A 23,691-nucleotide genomic window follows, 5' to 3' on the forward strand; every position below is an offset into this window, starting at 1 on the left:
CAAGTATATTTAGATGCCCTGGTGGCCAGCAAGGCTTTTAAATGAATTCCTGTTTTATTACATTGATTGTAGCTTTTTGCCATATTGTGTATTTTCAATCAGTGCTATACTTACGTCTCTAACATTTTTCTTTTTTTTTTTTTTTAAGATTTTTATTTATTTATTCATGAGAGACAGAGAAGCATAGACATAGGGAGAGGGAGAAGGAAGCCCCCTGCGGGGAGCCTGATGCAGGATTCGATCCCAGGACCCTGGGATCACACCCTGAGTTGAAGGGAGACGTTCAACCACCGAGCCACCCAGGCGCCCCATCTAACGTTTTTTCATGTTAAAAAGTGTTTTAGTTACTTGAAGATTGGAAACTTCCATCGTCTGCAGGAGTGCTGTCCTATAGAACTTTCTGTGATAACAGAAATGCCTCTGCATTGTCCAGTATAGTAGTCCTTAACTACGTGCCTCACCTGAGGACTTGAAATATGGCTAGTGGGACTGAGAAACTGAGTCTTTAATTTTATTAGGTTTTAATTGATTTTAATTCAAAGAGTCATGTGTGGTAGAGGCTACCATATTGGATAATGCAGATCTATTATATCTATTGTAATTATAAAAGTATATAGGTAATTATCTCCCCCACCTGCAAACACGTTTTCTCTGCCCCACCCCCTCTGTTTCAAGTCTACCCTCAAGTGTGGATGGCTACCAGGCCCACTTCTTCTCAGAGGCCCCTATTCCTGAAGCTTCCGTAGGCCAAGGGAAGAGTTCTCTTACAGATGCTTAATGAAGTGACTTTGAAAGACTCTCCTCATCACAGAAATAAAAGGACTTGGTAGGTTATACTTTTCTTTCAGCCACCATCTTATTCTTAGGGACTTGAAGAAGTTTCTATATACCTGGGACACATGCACTAATGGTTTTCATATTTAGTTTGTTTCAGAGTTCATACAGCACGTTCGTCCTTTAAAAATTGACTATTTGGTAGGCGGGGTAACTATAAATAAATGTTAGAGACTCAGAAATGAAGTCTAACTCTAGGGCTCTTAGTAGACAAGAAAATGTCCCTTTCCTTTGTTCTCCTGATGATTAGTAAGAGTAACCAGATGATTTTTCTTCTCTTACTCTGAAACAATTAATTAATACAATTTATAGCACTTGGCAGATTATATTGTCTTTCTCAAGACTTACTGCCTTGGAGTCTTTAAAGATCATCATGGGCAACATGCCGCATTAGCAGCTTCGATTAAGGTAGCATGATCACGAGAGGATAGCCAAATCACTCTGAACATAAAATTCACCTTTATATTTATATTATGGTTGCTATTCATTATAACTGTAGTGCTGGTTGGATTACTAGGTAACTGAAAAGTATCACATTTCCCATAAGATTTTTTTGTTCTGCACTGCTTTAGAACAAGATGAAGGGGGCAGCCTGGGTGGCTCAGCAGTTTAGCGCAGCCTTTGGCCCAGGGCCTGATCCTGGAGACCCGGGATCGAGTGCCATGTCCGGTTCCCTGCATGGAGCCTGCCTCTCCCTCTGCCTGTGCCTCTGCCTCTCTCTCTGTTTCTCATTATTAAATAAATAAAATCTTAAAAAAAAAAAAAAAAAAAGAACAAGATGAAGGAGGAAGGCAGTGACTTGTGGAATTCAAAAAAACATATGACCAGAAAGTTCCCTCGGAACCCATGCTTGAGGAGTTCCCATCAATGTCACAGGCACCTTGGGGACGAGGTCTTCCCATGGAGGCCTTTCTATCAAAGGAGGGTCTTCTAGTCCCCGCCTCCCCCACCCCACCACCGGGTGTGGTGGCCGCATCCCTCTTCTCTGCTGCACCCTGGATAGGCTCGCTCACTTTTTTGGCTCTTACTGATTTGAGGCCTGAGGCTTAGAGAATTTTGTCAGGCAAGAGACCCAGAGTGAGAAAAGTTCCCTTTGCTGAACCAAGAGGCCGGAGTGCGGTCCTGGCGCGGCCTGGCAGTGCACCCTGCAGGAGGGCAAGCTCGCAGGCAGCTATCCTCAGAGTGCCCCAAGCCCGTCAGTCCACAGTGCGATGATAACCCAACACTGAGAGGTGTGTCGTGGTCTCCGTTCTGTGTATCCGGATTCTTCCATTCGTCCCCCTCTTTCATAAATTCCACGGACAGATAAATCCTCAGGCAGTTGTTTCGGACATTAAAATTTGTGAACATCTCTTCCCATGGTGCTTCCTTCTGCTGTGTTTGTCCCATTTTAGCTCAACACATGCCTCCATCGTCTCTAATCTCCATCTTCACGGAGGTGCTTGGATGGATGTGATGAGGTGGCTGGTGGTGGGGCGAATGTGTGAGTGGGTGAGGAGCGAGGCCCGGGGAGAAGCCAGCCAGCTAAAAGAAGGTTACGTTTGCAAATATAGAATCCCACCCCGAATTTCCTTCCCTCTCTATTCTGTAGTAAACGCCAGCGAACCCATTCTGTCCCTGTGCTCCCACCTCCCTCGTAGAGGATAGGAATGAAGAGGCCTAAGCTGAGGACTCTTCAGTCTTTGGGGAGAGGATCTAAAAGAACAGTATAGTTTGGGGTCTGTCCTGCTCCTCTCCATGGGGTCTTCATGTGCTCACGTCTCTTCCCTCCAGTGTCCGAACAGCAAGGAATGGCTCTTTTCACAGGACCAAGTCCCTCTCCTTGGTAAATCTGGATAGAAAAAAAATAATGGGCAGTACTAGTGAGTCCCAAGTCTCTCTGGTATAGTTGGTTTAGTCATAGGACTTCTTAACCTTCATGTGTCCATTTTTATGTCATTTCTGGTTACGAAATTATACCAGCTTATTATGTCTTCTAAATTTTCCTTTTTGCTGTTGGGTCTAGATGTGTCTCGTTGATTAGAGTATCTTACCCTGAAAGCCCCTGGTCTGGCCGGTAGGACTCTAGCGCAAGGCCAACTGGTAGCAAACCTCGGGTCACTGGGTGTTTTAGCAGTTGCCTTCAAATGTACCAACAAGGTTGCAGGTTTGAAGAAATGCTTATGAGCGGTGGCTTTAGGGAAATCAGCCTCTGTTCTCAATATTGAATTCCAAATTACTGTGTTTTAATGCATCTGTCTCCTGCCTTTTTTATTTCAGTACCTACTAGAAATGAAAAGCTTAATCCTACCCCCAGAACATATCCTGAAGCGAGGGGACAGTGAAGCGATAGCATATGCGTTCTTTCATCTGGCACACTGGAAGAGGGTGGAAGGGGCTTTGAATCTTTTGCATTGTACGTGGGAAGGCAGTAAGTAATTTTCTTTCTTTGAAATGTTTTTTTTAAGAGCGTGAAAAGATGCTAAAAGTGTTTCTATCCTGAGTGTTCATGATGAATAATGACGATTTGCATATGTATAGCTGCTCTTCTCTGCAATGTGCCATCACTGAGCCTTGATGGTTAATTACTGAGACTCTTCAGTTCCCCAGTGGTGGTGGGTGTTACTGAGATGATGCCATTCTGTACCTCGAAAAAGAAAAAGCAAGTTTATACAATGGGCGGGATGATTCTGTGTTCCGGCAGAGGAGCACTCTGTGACCGGAAAACCCCCTTTGGAGCCCTGGACAGCTCAGCATCGTGGGAATCGTTGACATGGGTTTTGGCCTTGTGCTGGGCTCTGACTACCACTCCTGGATGGCCTCTCCAGGTGGATTAGCTAAAGAACCATGGTTACCCTCCACCGGACCTAGTTTCTTGGCCAGACAAATGAGTAGCAGTTATGCTTCACAACAAGAGCAGTGGCCACAGGACCCTCGTGTTCAGTGGCAGGTGTAGCATTCGTGTATTAGTGGATAATGTCTGTCCGATGCACGTAGAGACCCATCAGTCCTATCAGTCCCAGCCGGTCCCAGGGGAAGAGACTTTAATTGCGGGTGGGACCTGCTTCCTGTCCTGGGGAAGCATCTCATCTAGTTGGGAGGAGTAACCAGCAAGCAGCAGCTGCTTGGTGATTTTTCAGAAGGGAGAGGTCAGTGGGGTGGAGCAGTCAGGGATAACCTTATGGGTCATAGGAGGTTTGAACCAAGCCTTGAAGAACTAGGACAGCGTCACGAGCAAGGACACGGTGCTGAGGGGTGGGGCTGTTTGGAAGAATGTAAATTGAGGGAAAAGGCCCAAGAGTACAGATTATTAGACAATATGTGCGTTGACACGCTGTTATTAGTTAAGCAAAACGAGTACAACATGCAGTGTGGGGTGTTTTTGCCCCCTTCATAGGGAAACAAAACAAGAGCTAGTCTTCTGATCATTTTGTCTTAGTTTACTCCTACTCTGATCGGCCTCACACAGGAATGTCTTTTTTAATCCCTTTTACTCTGTTTATCTTTGTTGCTTCCATTTGCATTTTGATAATCTCCTGCTCTTCCCTCTTCCTGCCCTTCCCAAACCCAGGAAAGGAATCCAAATTGATGCAGGAAGGGGGGGTGGGGCCAATGGAATGGGGTAAAAGTAAGTTGATAGAGAAAGAAGGGAGTCAAGCTGATTGAAAGTTTTTTCTGTTTGTTTAGTTTTGAAAACATTTCTTTAGAGAATCTCTAGTGAGTTGACTTAGATAATTTACTATTTACAACTTGAGGGATGTCGACTCGGTTGATGCTTCCACCCCGACTCTGTTAGGTGTAATAAACTACTCCAGGTGGCCTGGCCTAGGTGAGGGCACCTTGTGCTGGGGCATGTGTGGGCGTGTGGGCGCCCCGCTGCCTTGGGCTTATTGTTGCACCTAAGGAGTTCTACCCAAAAGAGACAAAAGGAATTTTTATTTAAACACGACCGAGAGCTCAAAAAAGCTCAGCAAGATTGGGCATGAGCGGCCTCACCCAGGGTTAGTTGTGGAAAAAAACTAAATGGATAGTTTGGCTTACCAAATAAAGCCTTACTTATAGGCTAGCATTTTGGAAACCCAGCAGAAGAAGCTTACCAGTTGGGACTGATTGATAAGAAAGGTACAGTTATATGGGAAGGATCGAAACAGGGAGCCCAGAAGTGACAGAGACATGGCATTAGGAATGGCATAACCATAGAAAAAAAAAAATCCCAATGAGGAGTAACTAGAAATTTTGTTTGGGAATTAGTTACCCGTATAATCAGGTAACAATGGGGAGATGCCCTGGATCAACCGGGAAGGACAATGGGATTCAGACAAACACGAAGTGACATAGCGAGCTCCAAAATCTAGAGGGTGGCGGTGTTGGGGGAATGTAATTAATTACCTCGGGTCCGATGGGAGGAACACTACTGGAATGAAGAGAGGAGGTGCATTTTTATTTATTTATTTTATTTTATTTTATTTTATTTTATTTTATTTTATTTTATTTTATTTATTTATTTATTTTTTTTGAGGTGCATTTTTAGACATAAACCAGGGTAGCAAGGCAGTCGGGGGCCTCCAGGAGGGGGAAGTTCTGCGTTGGATCCTTACAGATAAATAGAAACCATTCCAGGGAAGTCACACTACCGTCCCGTTTTTGGAAAGAGAGAGCTATACCCTCAATTCTAGACAAGCACGGTGGGAGTGCTTGGTAGGAACCCACCGCCTTGGGGAGCACCGCGCACCTCGGGGAGCATGCGGGTAAGGGGGTGAGTTGCCGAGGGTTTGCACGGCCGGCCTTTCATGGACTCTTCCCGACGACGTTCTAAGTCAGGCAGGAGGCCGGTGGCCGCCTCCCTTGAGGAGAGGAACAGCGTCCCTGAGGGTCTCGCAGCACCTGTGGGCAGAGCCAGGGGTAAACCCACGTTCGCTTTCCATCCTGCCAGCTATTTGGACCTTTCCTGGAGGGAGCAAGCACCAGAGGAGCAGCACCTCTGAAACACTTGCCCGGAAGCCTTCAGTTAACCCTGCTGCTCGCGGCTCGGGTACCCTCACTCCCCTTCTAGTGTTGAGAAAGTTCATCTTTCTCTATAAAACTCTATTTCTGTAGTTGAATACTGACTTAAGCATTTAACTAGAGAATGAGCCCAATTTCATAAAAAATCTGCATATAAACAAAGGAAAGAGAGAGGAAATAAAGACATCTTTAAGTGGATTTTAAGAGATTTTCGTTTTCCCCCTCGTGTGTATTTTTCAAATTTTCTCAGCAAGCATAGGTTTTTTACTACAGGCACAGATATGTGTGTGAATGTACGTATATATGCACATTTATAAAAATGATAAGAGTAGTACAAAGTAGTTGTCCTTTTAAAAAACAAAGCTTACAAATCTCTCATGCAATTTAGAAGAAATACCCTTTGACCTCAAACTGTCACAGGCGATCTTTGGACGTCACTTCTAGATCTGTGTCCAGCGGAAGTCACACTGAGGCATCATCGGCATTTGGGTTTTCAATCAGAAGGCTTAGATCACGATTCTGATGTGGCTCCTTACACTGGTATTGACGTAACTTACCCAGGTTTTGGAAACCGTGACTCCCTGCTGCTGCTGAACGCCCCTGGCCCACCCCGGGTTGTTGGGCTTCCCGCGGGCAGTCGTGCCAGGCCAGCCTTGGAGGTGACAGGTGCCCTCTCCCTGCAGAGGTCCCCCAGACGGCCTGCGCCTGAGCACAGGAGGCTGCGCTTCCCCCAGCGCACCGCGTGGTGGCGCCTTTTGACATCGCCAGCCCCGTCCTTTAGGTTTTGTCCTTTACTGTCTTTTTTTGTTCATTCTGAAATTTAAGGCCATCCCCCAATTCCTTTCCAACTTCCCCCTTTTCATTAGAAAGAAAATTCAGGGGAGGAATGTCACAGTACCTAATTTCACCAGTTCCCATGTTAAAAAATGAATATTCTTTTAGTTGACCTTTTGGAGATTAAAAAAAAAAATTCTTCTGTCAGAAGTGTTAGTTTAGGAGTGGGGATGGAGATATGTTTTTCTTTGCTTTTTAATGAGTTTATTATGTCGGAGCGTTAGTCATCTTGTGGAATTAAGTGAGTTTCCCACCAATCAGGCTGAAATAACTCACATTTTTGATAAAACCCCAAAGTCCAGCTGATGCATGGCAGAGATTGTTTGGGTTTGAAACATATGGTGGTTAAGAAAAAAAACTGAGTCCTCAACCACAAATACATCAGCATTTCAAAGGTTTCTAAGATGTTTGATTCATCACTGTCCCGGCCCCTGAAATTACACAATATGTTCCTCAAAGTCAAGATAATCAAGAAAGGGGACAAGTTTTAATTTACAAGATTTAAAAATACATTTCTTAGTCCATCGTACAGCTGCCACCTTATCTGAATTATGCTTATTTTAAACAGTGTAGGTTCTGGTTATCCTCACGCACACAAACACACACATTGCTGCAAACATGAGTTGAATATACAAACCTTATATAAAGGAGGATCTCATTTGAACTGGGTCTATTTACAGCCGTGTTGAGCCTTATGAGGCTCTATTTTAAATGGCACATCTTCTGTTTTACCTATGTTAAATGCTGATGTGGCCCCATCTCCCTCCTGCCTCCATCTTTTCAAGGCTCACTTTGGCGGTATTTATTTTATAAAGCAGGAGAGTCTGCTGACCGCAACTGTGACCTTTAAGATTTAATTTTCTAGTTCTATATATCAGAAGACAAGTATGCCATGGGGTAAATCACTTAGCCTTTCTTTGTTTCCAGTTTTCTTTTTCCCCTTGACCAAGTAAGACTCTTTATTTTCTTTTTGGAGACTTTCCCCCCCCAAAAGAATTCACTAAATAATGTATAAGATTTGAAGGTGGTGTTTTTTAGGGGGACTAATGCAGAGCATTTCCTTTGAGAAGAGAAAATGGCCCATTGTTGAGGCATAGGATGAAATTCTGATTCTAATTTATTCTCTTTGAACCTGATGGTAAATGCGACTTGCTGTAATGTAAGCTGTGGTCCTTGGGGCATTTCCTCTAACCAAACCTTTCTTCCAAAAGGCTGGCACCTTTTGGACTGCTAAAGAGTGATTCCCCCGCTCCTCACCCGATAGATCTAGTGCTAAATTTTGTGATTTGGGAGAAAGCACTGGTCGTCGCTAACTTCCAGTAATGGCCAGTCTCCAGGTACGGCACAGAGCCTCCCCACCGACGACCCGGTGGACCCAGCTTGTCCCTTTCACTTATTCCCCCTTGGTGACTGGCCGTGATTTGGATCCACCTGACTTTTTAAAAGGAAAATCCTGTCTCTTCCTGACTATTGTATTAATTCACGTACCCCTTCAGTCAGTGAGCACGTATGGAGGCCCTCCTTTGTGCCAAGCCTTGTGTTGGAGATGCTGGGGCAACTAGGACTCTGAAATGCTTGGAGAGAAACGCTGATGTGTGTGCACACACATGCATGCACCTCCATGCACACACACGCATGCACCTCCATGCACACACACGCATGCACCTCCATGCACACACACGCACCTCCATGCACACACATGCATGTACCTCCATGCACACACACGCATGCACCTCCATGCACACACATGCACCTCCATGCACACACACGCATGCACCTCCATGCACACACACGCACCTCCATGCACACACACGCATGCACCTCCATGCACACACAGCATGCACCTCCATGCACACACACGCACGCACCTCCATGCACACACACGCAAGCACCTCCATGCACACACACACATGCACTTCCATGCACGCACCCTGCATGGAGCCTGCTTCTTCCTCTGCCTGTGTACTCACGGGCACGTAAACACACACGTCTACGTAACCCGTAGTGTGCGTACAGGCAGTACCATCACGGAGGTAGGACCAGAGTGTTAGAGTGTGGAGGGTCGCCAACAGGTTAGTGAACCTGCTATAAAACTCTGGAATTTCTCTGTGGAATTGGAATGGCGCATCATTGAACCAAGGGAAAGTGATTTTCCCAGGACGACAGAGCCAGGTAGTGAAAGAATGCAGATCAGTCCCCAGGCTCGTGGCTTTAGAACTTTTAATCTTTGTGCCTAAATGCCTCGCGAAGGACGAATGGCCTGTATGGCCGGTTACCTACTTTACGCTCAAAGATGAAAATGTAAAATTTGGGGAAAAAAAAAAAAAGGAAAATGTAGAATTTGTATTTCGATGATAATTTTCTGTTCTGTTGTTTGTACTTCCAGTTGTTCATAAGCAAAGCAGCATTTTTTACTTACAAGCAAGAGTATGACCTGATCGGGAAAGTAGGAACTTTGGGTTTGGTAGAAAGGGTATATAAAGGGAAGACTGACTTTGAGCCACACACAGCCCCTGTCTCAGGTCTGTCGCATTCTCATTCTCACAGCCAAAGAGACTGGACGCAGACTATGACCCAGCCAGCCGTATGGTTTTCAGCCGGGTCAAGTTCAGCCCGTTCTTAGCTGTCACCCCACCGCTCCTCCTTTCCGTACGAACTGCACGGAGGCGCTGCCGCAGAGAGACCTTTCACGCGGGTCTTCATGATTGTTGGGTCATGTGGTTCCTGCCCGAGGCACTGAGCTCCGTCACCGCGGATGGTGCGGTGCGTGGCCCCCCCTTCTACCCCCGCTGCGTGAGGGGCGCACCTGCGTTTTGACCAGGTGGGGCTGGCACTCAGGCTCCCTCGCTGCTGTCCTAAGGGCCCCGTCTCTCCCGGCCTCTGAGATCCTCTTTGAAAAGGCAACATGGACACAATGTCAGATATCCTCTCCCTGGCTGTGGCGTGGGTAGGATGCGAGGCCGTTAGAAATCATCGGGGACGGACGCCTGCGGGGCTCAGCGGTTGAGCACGTCCCTTCGGCCCAGGGCGTGATCCTGGAGACCCGGGATCGAGTCCCACGTCGGGCTCCCTGCATGGAGCCTGCTTCTGTGTCTCTGCCTCTCTCTGTCTCTGTGTCTCTCATGAATGAATAAATAAAAATTAAAAAAAAAAAACCCTTAAAAAAATAAGTAAAACTAAAAAAGAAATCATCAGGGAAACTGGGGACTTGTTTGTTCCCGTACCCACCCTTCTGTCCCCTCTCGGATGCTCGTGACCTTTCCTCCAGGGTTAGCCCAGGGTCGCCGGTGACGCAGCACTGACAGGTGTGGGGTCTAGAGCACGCGTCTGGTCGGGCAGTGACGCCCCGACTTCAGTAGCGGGCCGCCAGCTTGCTGTGCCCCTTCCGCAGCGGCCCAGCAGAAGGCAGGGGAGGCCAACGCAGACGTGCCGTTCGGGCGCCGTGCGTTCACTCGGAGCGGCCCAGCTCTTTGGGTTTTTTTAACCAAATACACATACATTTTCAGTTCCCCCTGAACCGTATGTTTTTCCAGACCAAGGTCTTTAAGAAGAGCTCTGTGGTCCTTCACGGAATAGATAAAATCGATGAAACAGAGCGCCCTTTTTTCCACTCTTATTTGCACCGTCAAATCAGTGTGTCGCTACTTGCACTTGCACAATTCCTGGACGTGCGGCTAAAGCCACGAGGTTCTTGTGGGGCAGTTTGATGGCTTTTCAGCGAGAGGGCTCAGGAGGCGGGAGGTGGAGCTGGCAGGATTTCTGCAGTGCCTCTTCCTGCTCTCGCCAGACCTCCACTGCTTATCTCACAGTCCGCTGGACCCTGCACAGCAGGGTGGGTAAAGGATAGAATTGCAAACAGAAATCGTATTTGCTTTTGTTTGGCGATGCCAAAAAGCTTAATCTTATTTTATGAACTCGATATAAATGACAACTGACATGAGAAAGATTTTTAAGAGCACCCTGAGCATCTCTGCAGTCCTGGAGGTTGCCATGGGGGGCCGGGGGAGGACAGTGCGGGAAGACTGTGTGTGTGTGTGTTTAAAGTTGTGTATAATCACTGTCTCCACCCTCTCCAGAAAGACCAGAACTGATTAGAAGAAAAAGACTAACTCAATGCATGGAATTCTGTATGCGTGCCAAATACTGCAGCAAGAAAGATTTGGCATCTGAGTGAAAAGACACCAACCAACCATTTGATTTCTATGGTTGAACATACCCAAGCTCTTGCGCTCCTATATTTCATTTAAAAAAAATTGCTCCCTGAAGTACAAACTGACTTCAATTTTGAATAAAATTTAGCATTCAAATTTATAGCCACTTTGAAAACTGAGGGTTTACTTCTATCACGTGAACCTGAACGGATTCTCAATTACAGCAGCCCTGTTGCACGTAGAGAGCCTGGGTTTAAAACAAAAACAACAAACCCTCCAGGTGGGTTTTCCCACATTTTGGGGGATGCTTTCATAGCAGCCTTCGTTTATGGGAAACGGTATTTAAAACCGTGCCGTATTGGGGGATCCCTGGGTGGCTCAGCGGTTTGGCGCCTGCCTTCGGCCCAGGGCACGATCCTGGGGTCCCGGGATCGAGTCCCACGTCGGGCTCCCGGCGTGGAGCCTGCTTCTCCCTCTGCCTGTGTCTCTGCCTCTCTCTCTCTCTCTCTCTCTCTCTCTCTCTATGATGAATAAATAAATCTTTAAAATAAATACATAAATAAAAATAAATAAATAAAACCGTGGCATATTGCAGTTTAAATTTAAGGACGCTGGGGATCCCTGGGTGGCTCAGCGGTTTAGCGCCTGCCTTCAGCGCAGGGTGTGATCCTGGAGACCCGGGATCGAGTCCCACATCGGGCTCCCGGTGCATGGAGCCTGCTTCTCCCTCTGCCTGTGTCTCTGCCTCTCTCTCTCTCTCATGAATGAATGAATGAATGAATGAATGAATGAATGAATAAATAAATAAATAAATAAATAAATAAATAAATAATAAAATCTTTAAAAAAAATAAAAAGATAAATTTAAGGACGCTACTTCCCAGAAGAGATGTTCGGTGTCTTCCATAAAGGCGCTAAAAGGGTCTTGTTGCTGTGGTTGTTCTGTAATATCTTCTCCCCCTCGTCTTGCAAAAACCTCTTGAGAGATACTGGTTCCTTGGCGTGATCTCTGTGCGTTAGCAACCTGTGCAGAGAACGGCCCGTGCGGGCGCTCCCACGGTCGGTCGCGGGCAAAAGTCATCTTTGTTTGCACGAAAGAAAAGTCTGATTGAACCAGGGGTGAGCCTTTCATTTTAAGAAGAGTTAAAGTCTGGGGTGTTTTTAATGTTTTAATCTCTGTTTAAGAGGTTTCTGTTACAAGAGGAAAATTGATAACATTTTTACCTCAGCCAACTGCCAGCAAACTGGCTCTGCTCTAATCCCACGTTCGTGGTGATTTATATTCTCCATGGCAATGTGCTGTAACCTCGGAGTGATACCACTGTGGTGCGGATTGACTGCATTCCAAATGCTGGACTCACATACATAATGTTTTTACTTTTAAATAATATTCAGACACCAGAATAAATACCATATGTGCACGGATGCCGGTTACAATGGAACCTTGTCATGTCTTGGGAGGGAGAACATTCTTTGTCTCTGATTCCTGTTTGAAACGAGTACGCAGAAGATGAATAGCGCACACCGATGGCATTTCGAGAAGGCATAGGTAACCAGGCCGCCGAGGATGTAGCAAGGATTCCTTGAGCGATAGCATTTAAGGCCCGCAAGATTGCTGTGGTGGCCCCCCCTCCCCCGTCTTTGACACACACGAGGGCAAGGATTGTTATCTGGCATCGCCCACGTAGGGCGTAGTTCTTACATTTTATACGTGCGGCGTGCGGCGTGCTGCAGCTACGGGACGTCTGCTGGAGAAGAATCACTCCGTGAGCCCTGCGTTCCTAGCAACAGTGAGACTAACATGCTGATGACATCGTAACAGGGAGGGTAACACCCGTGATAATGGAAAAGGGACGGCTTGATTGGAAAGCCATAATTCAGCGAGAGACCTAATGTTATCTGAAGCCACAAAGGCAGAACTTAGGTGGCCTGACATCATCAAAACACAGATAATCCATCTCTCCCGATCCACTCCCCCCCCCCCCCCCCCATGATATTGAAGGTTGAAAAGTTTCCAACCGAGTTGAGAAATCGCTCCTAAGTCATGCGGGATTTTAGATTTTTGTTTGTGTGCATCTTGGTTGGAATTCTCATCCACCTGGACCTGTTTTTTTTTTTTTTTTTTTTAAATAGACGTAGTAGAATGCCTTTCGTATTTGTACATCTGCAATGAGCTTCCGCAAGTCCCTCCACCTGTGCTTCTTGGGGAAGCGTTTCCATCCACGTTTGTGTTATTAGCATCAGTTGAGCTAGATTGAGTCAGTGCTCTTGACATTTTAATGATACTTTATAGATGAGGAAATCCCGGGCACCGAAGCGATGGCTTCCCTGCTCCTCTGCACCCCAACCCACCCAGTGCTGTGAGGTTTGCCCAGAACATATAGTGTGAGATTAAGTGTGAGTCACACATCATACTGCACCTCTGACAGCTCCTCTGGCGTGGAGCTCGGGCTTTGGGTGACTCCTGCAGCCTTCCTGGGAGTTCCTTGTAGAACTGTTTATCATTATAAAAATGCTCAAAAAATAAAAAATAAAAATGCTCAAAAACCTCTCTTTGAAACTGAGAAGTTGGGAGACAAATATCGAACCTCTAACATATTGTCTCTTGTTTTCAGCTTTTCGGATGATCCCTTATCCCTTGGAAAAGGGGCATCTGTTTTACCCTTACCCCATCTGTACAGAAACAGCAGATCGAGAGCTGCTTCCGTGTAAGTGCTCCTTGCGTCCTCCCCTCTGGGGCCAGTGAGGGGGGGGCGCCGCAGTGGGGGGATGTGGGGGCGGTGATAAATGCCCGTAGCCTTCCTTGACTTTCATGACTCTTCTCCCAACCCCTGTCCCCACTTGATGGCATATGTGCTAAAGTGAGTTATGGGAGCGGGTCTGGCATCCTGCCCTCAAGGCTGTCCAGGTTCATCAAAGGGAAAGACCTCGGGGCCCTGCAGTGTAGATGAGGCGTCATGTGCGGGCTGGCCTGAGCACAGACACCCCGGGTTCAGGGTGGGTGTGGGGGGCTGGCCTGAGCACAGAGAGCCCGGGTTCAGGGTGGGTGTGGGGAGCTGGCCTGAGCACAGACACCCCGGGTTCAGGGTGGGTGTCGGGGGCTGGCCTGAGCACAGACACCCCGGGTTCAGGGTGGGTGTCGGGGGCTGGCCTGAGCACAGACACCCCGGGTTCAGGGTGGGTGTCGGGGGCTGGCCTGAGCACAGAGACCCCGGGTTCGGAGTGGGTGTTGGGGGCCAGGTGCAGTGTGGTGCCGAGCTGCCCGGCTGCTCCAATGCAGCCTCCCCGACTGGAGCTTGTAGAGGGAGCCCCGCCTTCAGAGGCCGCCGTGCGAGTCGGGGATGGGGGGCAGCACCAGCCGCCAGCGGCATCGCCCAAGGACGGTCACTGGGGCGGGGGTGCAGCCGTGTCCCCTGTGCTGATGCAGGCCCTGGATGGCGGGGGTCCCGGGAGCACCTGGTGAGGGTCCGCGGAGAGTCGGGGTGTGTGTGCGGCAGCAGGAGGGAGCCCCGGCCCTGAACCCCAGTGATGGGGTTTTGGGGTCCCCCCGCCATCCTGCCGAGCTGTTACCACATGCTCCCACGGTGGCGGCCAGGCTCTCCGGCCCGACTCCCGCTACCTCCCTCAGCGGAAGCCCCGCAGGTTGGCGGTGCCTCCTCCCTGCCCCCCCTGCCCCGCAGGAGAGCTCCGCACGGTGCCCCCCCACCCCCCCGGAAGGCCGGCTCTGGAAAGCGCCGTTTTAAAACGCTTAAGTCCGGTTTGTGTCCGCGGGAACAGCTTCGCTGGTAGGACAGGGTCGGGCGGGTTGTCCCCGTCCCCTGCCGTCGCCCCCCCAGGGGTGCACGCGGGCCCTGCCCCCCCCACCCGGGCTGTAAGTCGTGGGAGCTGAGCCCCGGAGGAGGGGCCTTTCCTGAAGAAAGCGGGCGCTTGGGGCCTTTCGGCTGGAGCGGTGGGCCCAGCCCTTGCCCCCCGCCCCCCGCCACCACCCAGCGTGCAGGCGCCCTGGGCCCGGAGCAGGGAGTCCAGCCGCTGCCGCCGCTGCCACCTGCTTTCCGGGTCCCCCAAACCCAACCGTTGAAACTGTAAAGTCGTGAAAGGAGCTCGGAGCCCCACGTGTGTCTGTGGGGTGCTCGCCGGAGCTTGGCGGAGAGTCCGCCGGGGCCGTGCGGGCGGGGCGGCCGGTGCGCCAGGTCCCCAGGGCGCCAGGTCCCCAAGTCCCCAGGGCACCGCTCACGACGCACCGACACAGCCTCCTGACACCGCTATGAAGCTACCGGGAAACGCCAAGTCTGGGGGAAGGGGTTTTGGCCCCCGGTATATTTATTTCTGGATTTTCCGGGTTTTGTCCAAGGAACATGTATTTCGTAAGGTGAGGGCGGTGCTGCTGGGCGCTGGGCAAGGACGGTGTCGCCGGCCCGCGGGTGCGGCGTCCTCGGTCGGCCTGCGGCCTGTGCACGGGCTGGGTGCTGGGTGCTGGGTGCTGGGTGCTGGCTGGCCCCGGGCTGCACCTGCCTGCACCTGCCTGCACCCTCGGCTCCAGGAGGCCCCCCCCCCCGCCCCGGGTGCTTCCCCGGCACTCACGCGGCCCTCTCCGTCTCCCCCGCAGCTTTCCACGAAGTCTCAGTTTACCCGAAGAAGGAGCTCCCCTTCTTCATTCTCTTCACTGCCGGGTTGTGCTCCTTCACAGCCATGCTGGCCCTCCTGACGCACCAGTTCCCGGAGCTCATGGGGGTCTTCGCGAAAGCCGTGAGTACTCGCCTGGGGGGGGGGGGCGGTGGGGAGGGAGGGAAGGGGGGAGGCTGAGGCGGGGAGGCCCGAGGGATGAGGCGGCGAGGAGGGAGGGAGGCCGAAGGGATGAGGCCAGTGGGGGTGAGGGAGGCCCAGGGATGAGGCGGTGGCGGGGAGAGCCCCAAGAGACCAGGTGGGGTGGGAGCCCGAGGGATGAGGCGGCGGGGTGGGGGGGCGGCGGGGGGCCTAGGGGAACGGCGTCCGGGGACAGAGCATCGTGTGGGAAAGGACGTGCTGTGCTGATGCTCTGCTCGCTGCCTGGTTTGCGCCTTGTGAGCGGAGTCCCCGGCGGGGGCAGGACAGGGCCGGGGAGGGCAGGGCCGGGGAGGGCGCCCGGGGCCTCTTAGCGCCTGGCCGCGTTTCCCGAGACAGCTCCCACGTTTCAAAACCGCGCGTAGCGGGGAAGGGTTAGCCCAAGAGGGGCGGCCCAGCCCCCGAGAACCCAAGGGAGCGTGTGCAGCGTCGCCCCACCTGAACGGCACCGTCTCTGACCTTGACGTGTGGTGGCTCTTCCTCCAACGACCGTGAGACTCACATTTCCAAAGATGATCTGAGCAAACACCGTCTTATGGGCCTAAACTTTCGGCCTCCTCGGGCCACGACCCGAGGGGACGCGCGGGCTCGCAGTTGAGGGGCACCGGCAGGCGCGTAGGGAACGGCATCGGCTAAGGGCCCGCGGGAGGCTAGGAGGGGAGCCTTGATGAGGAGGGCCGTCTACGCCGACAGCCAAGGAGCCTTAGGCTGCGCGGGCGGAGGATGCGTGGCCTGATTGCGCCGCGGCCGAGCTCCCAGCGGCAGGCGTCGGGGACGCAGCATCGGGTGCCCGGCCCTGGACCTCCCTTCTGATCTGCAGGCGAGCGGAGTCCGGAGGGACCGCTTCTAACGGGGCTGGCCCCATTTAATCCCTTTCCAGATGATTGACATGTTCTGCTCGGCAGAGCTCAGGGACTGGAATTGCCAGAGTATTTTCATGCACCTTGAAGATGACCTGGAATTGCCACCGGCACCTCAATCTCCGCATTTCCAAAACTGAACGTACTCCCGCCCCTCCCCGCCCCGCCCGGTTACTGGAGCCAGAGACACAGCAGCCCTGGAGCCCCTGTCCCCGCCCCCATCCTGCCTGCCTCGGCCTCCACAGTGGCGGCCTCCGAGCTCCAGGCCCTCAGCGGCTCCCCCCTAGTGTAGGTCTTGGTGGTTTCTTGCTTGGACTCCTCCGCAGGAGTCTTCACTGGTCTCCCTGCCTCCGGTTTCCGCCCCTGCCGTCTTCCTTCCGCACTGACACAAGAACGGGCTTTCCAGACTGCAAGTCTGAGCCTGCCACTTCCCTGCCTGAGTTTCTCCCGAGGTTTCCCGCTGACTCGGGGATAAAGCCTCAGCTCTGTAGCCACGAGGCCCCTTCTGATCTGGTCTTTGCTTGCCTCTTGAGCCTCATCTCTCCCAGCTCTTGCACAGACACCGCTCTTGGGCCACAGTGAATTACTCACCATCCCAGATGCCCAGACTCTTGGGCACCCCGGTGCCTTTGCACATGCCGTTTGCTCTGCATGGAATGCCCTTCCCCGTCACCACTCCGGCTCGTCTGCTCGACTAACTCCTCTTCGTTCTTTCTCACTCAGCTTTCTTTCCGGGTTTCTCCTAAGCTGAGTTCGAGGTCTCTCCTCTGAGATCCCACAGTATTCCATGAATACCTATTTCATCACATTTCCTGTACTATATTATAACTATTGGAAACGTGTCTGTCCCCCTTTTAGAATGTGAGCTCCTTGAGAGCAGGACCGTGTCTTCCTCGTCTCTGTATCCCCAAAGCTTTGCACAGTGCCTTGCACTTAGTAGGTTTTCAATAAATGATTGTCAAATAAATAAACGGTAGTGGTTTCTGCAGAAAGAGGCAATGTGAAGAATCAGATACAGTTTAGCATTTCTCCTCTTGTTTTTTTTTTTTTTTTAAGATTTTATTCATTTATTCACGAGAGACACCGAGAGAGAGAGAGAGACAGAGACCCAGGCAGAGGGAGAAGCAGGCTCCACGCAGGGAGCCCGACGTGGGACTCGATCCCGGGTCTCCAGGATCATGCCCTGGGCTGAAGGCGGCGCCAACCCGCTGGGCCATCAGGGCTGCCCTCTCCTCTTGTTTTTGCAGTTTTAATCTTAGAGTTAGAGTTCAGAGGGACCTTAACCAAACTGCCTTCGGCAGTAATGTCAGGCAGGTCACATAGACTCTTCTTGATTGCTCTGATGGGGACTCCCCTACTTAACACCAAAGCCCGTTTCGTGGTTGGATTGCTCGGAAGGCGTCTTTCTGCGATCAGATCTGCCTCCCTCCGTCTTGCACGTTCTTAGGCAGCTAAGACCTTCACGGCCCCCCCCAAGCCCTACCGACTCTTGGTAGAACATCCCAAATTTCCTGAAGTCTCCCGTTTGGCCCGTGATCCCGGCCCCCAGGAGCCCCCTGGTTGGATGCCCCCCAGTCTGTGGGCCTCTGCTACTCATCGTCATCCCCCCAAGCCAACCTCTGAGTAAGAACCGTCGCCAAAATCCTGACTAGAGTTCAACTTAGTAAAATGTGAAACGAATATACTTACAACGCTAGGCCGTTATTCTTCCTCCTTCAAATGTTCTTCTCTTAAAGTTTTCAAGTCTTCTCTGTCAGAGTGTGTCACTGTCCCGGTGTTCCTCGTCTAACAAGCAGAGAGCACTTGGCGGGAGTTTCGGGTCAGGATGGACCCGAGGGGACATGGATCCGTTTGGCTCCACCCCCAGAAAGTCAGAACCTTGGGTGTCGGCCACCCCGCAATCCGTGTTTTCAACAAGGATTCCAGCAGGTTCTGAAGACGGACGGGGGTTGAGGGCTACGTTTGCTTCTAAGAACACCGGCCTGGGGCCAGCTGAACTTTTTAACAGCCACTTGCCCGTCCCGGGGTGAGCTGTTGAGGCGAAAGCTTTCTAGGCATCAGGGGTTTTGCCCTGGCTGCACCTGGAAGCATCCGGGAGGCTGACGAGTGCCTGGGGGTTGCCGCCTCCCCCTGGGGGTGCTGACCTCGGGGCCTGGGGTGCGGCAGGGGCACGTGAGTTTTCAGACGCCTCCCAGGCGATCCAGGTGTGCAGCCGGGCAAGACCACCAGGCCGAGCGGGGTGACGAGCCGCCTGAAAGGGCTCCAAGGCAGGGGGACTTGGGGGGTGGTAAGTGGAGGTCACCTGGGTCTTCTTTCGAAAAGACTCCAGAATTTCAGGGCGATGTGTTCATTAGGGATCCTTTCATGTTTCCAAGGCCTCGGTTTTGAGTCCAGATCAGATGATCGGATGAAATGTCACTTTGCCTTACGGCCCCCGTGGCTTGGACCCTGCAGGCTGTGGGGGTCGGTCGGCCGCTCGCGGTCTCCAGATGCGGTGCCGTCGGTGTGCCCTTAAAGCTCTGTCTGGAAGGCCACGCTCGTCTTGCCCTTCCCGAAGGTTTCACAGCTTCCAGAATGCCTGGAGAGCCTTCGTGGGGAAGGAAGGTGGATGGTCTGCGGGGGCCAGGCCCTCCCCACCCCACCGCACCCTCCCCCAGGCTGCAGGTCACTGCGGCCACCCCCAGGCCACCCCGCGGCCACTTGTAGCTGTGAAAGGACTCCGGCCTCGCCTGGGATCCCTGGGATGATGACTTTAGGAGGTGCAGGGAGCTGGCCCATGTGTTCATATGTGGAGACGCACACAGCAAGGCGCCAGCCCCTGGATGGCAGTCAGATGAGCGGCTTCAGCTGCCCCCCCACCCCCCCACCCCCGAATCTAATCTACCTCGAGGACTTAAGGCCAAGTCGTCCTAGAATGAGATAAGGTCGGTCGCTCATAGAAATAAGTCATGGTCCCCGGCCCAGCCCCTCACAGAATGTGGGAAGGTCAGCGTTCTGACCCCGCGGGCTTTGAAGGGCTCTGGCTTTCCTCCTCGCACCCCCTCCTTCGCCCCCGGCCCCCGACTCCCGGCCTCACTTACGGGCCCTGACCCCTTTGAAGTCTGACATTGATTACAGAGAAATGTCAATTGTCTGGTCGCAGCAGGGCACCTGGCACTTCTGGAGATAAGCGGCGGCAGCGCGGGGAGCCGTGAGCTGCCTCTACCCGATGGGGTTTCGGGAAAAGGAGGAGCAGGCGATTGAAGCGTCACGCTCACGCTCCTGTGGTTAGTCCAGTTGGCGTTTGTCACCCTAAGACGCTGATGGAGTCGTGTGCGTTTCGGACCACGTATCTCTGGCCTCCGGACGGCAGTTTTGGACATTGAGCCGGACGGGCCGTTCCGGGGCTGCCTGCTGTTGCTCATCCAGACTTAACTTCTCAGGCCATGGTGTCCCAAGTGCGCAGGTGGAACCGCTGTTCCTCTGTGCCTCGGCGGAGTCGCCGGCCAAAACCCGTACTCACTGATGTCCCTAAGTGCGAAGAGGTCTAGGCGGACGTCCGAGCAGGGCCTGTCCCGCAGACGCCCCCTCCGTGGCTCCCGATGGGAGCCTCTAGCCTCCGTGTGGTCCCCAAGTGGGCGGGCTCAGCAGCCCCAGACACCCCGTCCCCGCACTGCCTGCCTCCCCGCGGGGAGGGATGAGGATGAGGAGGCGGGAGGTGGGCCCAGGAGGAAGGCAGCCGCCGCCGGAGAATTAGCATCTTTAGGAAAGGGCCCTGGGGATCCTTTCCCTGCTCTCTGGAGGAGCACCCCGGACGGGAGGGGGACCCGAGAACCGAGGGCGTGGGGGTGTTGGGGCCCCCTCGTCGTGCGGGCCTCACGGAGGAGGCGGGGGGCGCTGCGTGGCGCGGGGTGGGAAGGGGGGCAGTGGCCGACATGGGCCGCACACGTCCCCCTTGAATTCTGGAGGCCTCACTGTGCCTTGTGATGCAAGTCGGCTGAGGCCCCAAACCGAGGCAGCAGGCCCTGTGGGCCCCCCGGGCTGAGGCTGCCTGACGCCCCAACGGCCCGGGCCCAGCCCGTGAGCAGTGCTTGTGCCCGCCGCCCCCGGCTGCCGCGGCTCTGACTCTGCCCTGGCTCAGGTCTTCAGGGCGTGGTGACCTCACCCCAGTACCACCGCGCTGCGGGGCGCCCCGGCATCCCGTGGGGTGGCCGCTGACCGCTACCTGCGCGCCCAGCCCCTTTCTAGAGCTAGTACACGGTGGCCACGCGCTTGGTGGCCTCTGGTGACAAACAACATCTCGGAACTAGGGTTTTACGGACGCTGTCCTAGCAGCTTGGGCAGGGATTCTTGGTTCCTGGGCCGCACGGTGAGCCTCCCCGGGGGTTCTGTGCCCACAGCGAGGGACGGTTCCAGAAGGCGACCAAAGGGCCGTCCGCGTTTGCTCGGTGCTAACGCGGTGCCTGTTTAGCTGCAGAGGCAGCGCCATTTGGCGCCCTCCCCGCATGCTCTGGAGGCCCGGGCCTCAGCAGGGCCTCAGCCGGGTCCAGCAGGGTCCTCAGCGGGGTCCTCAGCCGGGTCTCAGCCGGGTCCTCAGCCGGGTCCTCAGCAGGGCCTCAGCCGGGCCTCAGCCATCGCTCCGGGTGGAGGGAGCTGCGCACGGCCTCGTGGTCAGACCAGTGACTGCGCACCGAGCCCGGGCCTCGCCCACTCGGGTCTCTCCCGACCGACCGTCCTTTCCCGTCCTGTGCGGTGTGACGTCCCTGCCGTCCACTGCGGCTGCTGCGCTTGCCTGACTCTAAGCTCTTCCCGCTCCTTCCAGCAGAATGGATCCTCTCCCTTCTGTGAACCCTCCCGGTGCTCTCTTTGGGCTTCTGTCTCCCATCCTGTGGCCGTCTGTCTGTGTGGGTAGGACCTCGTGGGGTGGGGGGGCCCTTAGTGGCTGCCTGTCCCTTCCCTTGGCCCTGGGCTTTGGGCCTCCTGGCACTGGGAGTTTTGCCCCGGCCTCCTCTATGGAGAGCTCATCCAGCACTTGGCCGCCTTATAGACTAAATATATTTAATTGATGTAAAAGACACACCATGGGGAAGGATCCCCAAATCTTGAGTTTCCTTGACCCTAACGGTCAAGCTGCACTTACCGGTCCAGCTGTAACGTGTCACACACCTTCCCGGTTAGGATTCTACTGGTTCTTAAAAACAACAAAGAAGGCAAGATTCTGAGGTCGGGTGAATTTCGGAGACTCTGCCTCCCGTCGCCTTGAAGATCTGGAATCCGTAGAACATAGGGGCGGTGCAGGGGCCTGTTTTAACTTCATTAAAGACCCTCCTACCTCGACCCCAGAACCATGCCCCGCTCTGCGTGCGTGTTTCTGTGCCACACTGTACGTCTGTGGGAAATCCTTGGCGGTGGAGACAGCGTTTTGCCGGGAACAAGGGACTAGGACAGACGACTCCGCAGGGTAGGACCCAGGTATCGAGCCCTGGCAGGATAATAAGGTTCTGAACACTCAGGGAGCGAGGAGAGCACCCTCGTGCGGAGCTCTGCTGGGGGGCCTCTTCTCCCCGAGGCTGGCCGGCCCGTGGGATGAAGCTGAGCCTTCACAGAACATGATCAGAACAAATTTGGGGTTAGGGGCAGTGAGCCTCAGGCGGGCACTTGGCTTCCCTGAACAGGCCTGGTTAGCGAGCATTATTCTCCACACGAAAAGCAGAAAGGAGTTTAGAAACCAGATGAAAGAGATCCTAGAGATCTCAGGGCGGCGCTTCGATGAGGCCCTGTCATCCCCGGACCGGCCAGTGGGCTGCCCCCACCCCCGGCCCCGCGACCCACTCCATGGAGCGGAGGGTTCAGAGACCAGCACGGGCACCCAGGGCACCCCGGCAGTTCACAGCCCTATAACCTGACTTCCCAAAACCCTCTCCCCCTAAAGTGAGTTGTGTACCCAGCGAGGCGGCAGGTGGTCGGGGTTGTACCGTCTTGTAGCTCCTCTGCCTACTTGTCACCCCACTGCCTGAGTCACCTGCGCGGGATCGGACGGCCTGGGACTGGCGGGCCGGCTGTCAGGAGCGGAGGGGCTTCTCCCCGCTGTGTCGCGGCTGGGGGTGGGGGCTGTAGGGCAGGTGTGGCCATCAACCTGGGTTTCCTGTAGCAGAAATATAAAACTGCACCCTTTGAGACTTGCACGGCGCCGAGGCGTGGGGTGCAGGTGCGCGCACAGGTTGGAGAGGTCCGTTTTACAGTCTTGAACGGCGTCTGTCCTGACTCTGTGCCCTTCTGGTCTCCTTGCAGTTCCTCAGCACTTTGTTTGCCCCCTTGAACTTTGTCATGGAGAAAGTGGAAAGCATCCTCCCATCCAGCCTGTGGCACCAGCTGACGCGGATCTAGGGAAGCCCGCCTGCCCTTTCACGCGCCTCGCCCAGTGGGCTGCCACCATCTCTTCGTGCCAACTCCTCGTGGACCGCAAGAAAGCATGACTTTGAAAAAGGGAAGCCATTCCGAGATTTTAAATTGTTCATGGACTGTCTGTTCCATATTAAAAGCTGTTTTTGTTGTACAAAATTCATTGATGTTCGGTTCTATTATATTTTGCCTTCAGAAAAGAAAAAAAAAATAAAAAATAAACTTTTGTGTATTGCAGCAACCAGCGTGTCTTCCTGTGTCTCCCAACCCTAAAAGTGTTGGTGTCCCAAATACACCTGTGGGTTTACATTTAATTTACCGAGGACCCAGATCCTCTGAAGGCCCCACGGTGGTTTGCTTTGCTCATGGAAGTCCTCCCAGCGGGCCCTTAGGACACCTCTAGCTGGTGACTTGGAAAGTGGACTGTCTTTGGCTTAAAAGTACCATTTTTTCAGCCCTGAACTGTTGGTTCTTATAGACCAAATACCCAGGAACAGCTTCCACAAAGGATAACAGGAGTCATGGAGGAAACAGCATGGTGCCATGACGGGCTGTTCCAGGTCAGAGGCTCTACCCATTGAATAGAACTCAGTCCTACAGCTCGGTTTTGCTTGATGAGAATTTGTGGCGAGAAGAAAAATTTGATGAGAACCTGCAGACCCAGCAGTCCGTGGGAGACCTCGCCACTCTTCAGCATTGCCGTTCTTAAAATGTTTTCTCATAGGGGTGCCTTTTTAAAAAAAAAAAAAAAAGTTTTCGTGTCCCTGATGCTTACACGTAAGTGTTCGTGGAGTTCTTTCGTGACCCGAACCCAGATGGCCATGTGTC

The 23,691-nt window shown here is 52.9% G+C and overlaps 1 protein-coding gene across 10 annotated transcripts in view; it reads left to right on the forward strand.

The window, feature by feature from the left end:
• Positions 1 to 23,104, forward strand: part of ST7 (suppression of tumorigenicity 7) — a 241,802-nt gene extending 218,698 nt beyond the window's left edge. For 5 of the 10 annotated variants that reach the window (XM_038557458.1, XM_038557461.1, XM_038557465.1 and 2 more), the window contains 4 exons: positions 3,094 to 3,244; positions 13,417 to 13,509; positions 15,408 to 15,547; positions 16,503 to 17,445. In XM_038557458.1, the coding sequence (XP_038413386.1) occupies positions 3,094 to 3,244; positions 13,417 to 13,509; positions 15,408 to 15,547; positions 16,503 to 16,622 (504 nt within the window). In that variant the 3' untranslated portion in view covers positions 16,623 to 17,445. Of the gene's footprint in view, positions 1 to 3,093; positions 3,245 to 13,416; positions 13,510 to 15,407; positions 15,548 to 16,502; positions 17,451 to 22,752 lie in introns of those variants that run through there. The other 5 variants (XM_038557460.1, XM_038557462.1, XM_038557459.1 and 2 more) reach the window with 3 other exon arrangements.
• Positions 23,105 to 23,691: the final 587 nt, after the last annotated feature.

This window comes from Canis lupus, chromosome 14 (assembly GCF_011100685.1).
Source record: "Canis lupus familiaris isolate Mischka breed German Shepherd chromosome 14, alternate assembly UU_Cfam_GSD_1.0, whole genome shotgun sequence".
Classification (NCBI taxonomy): Eukaryota; Metazoa; Chordata; class Mammalia; order Carnivora; family Canidae; genus Canis; species Canis lupus.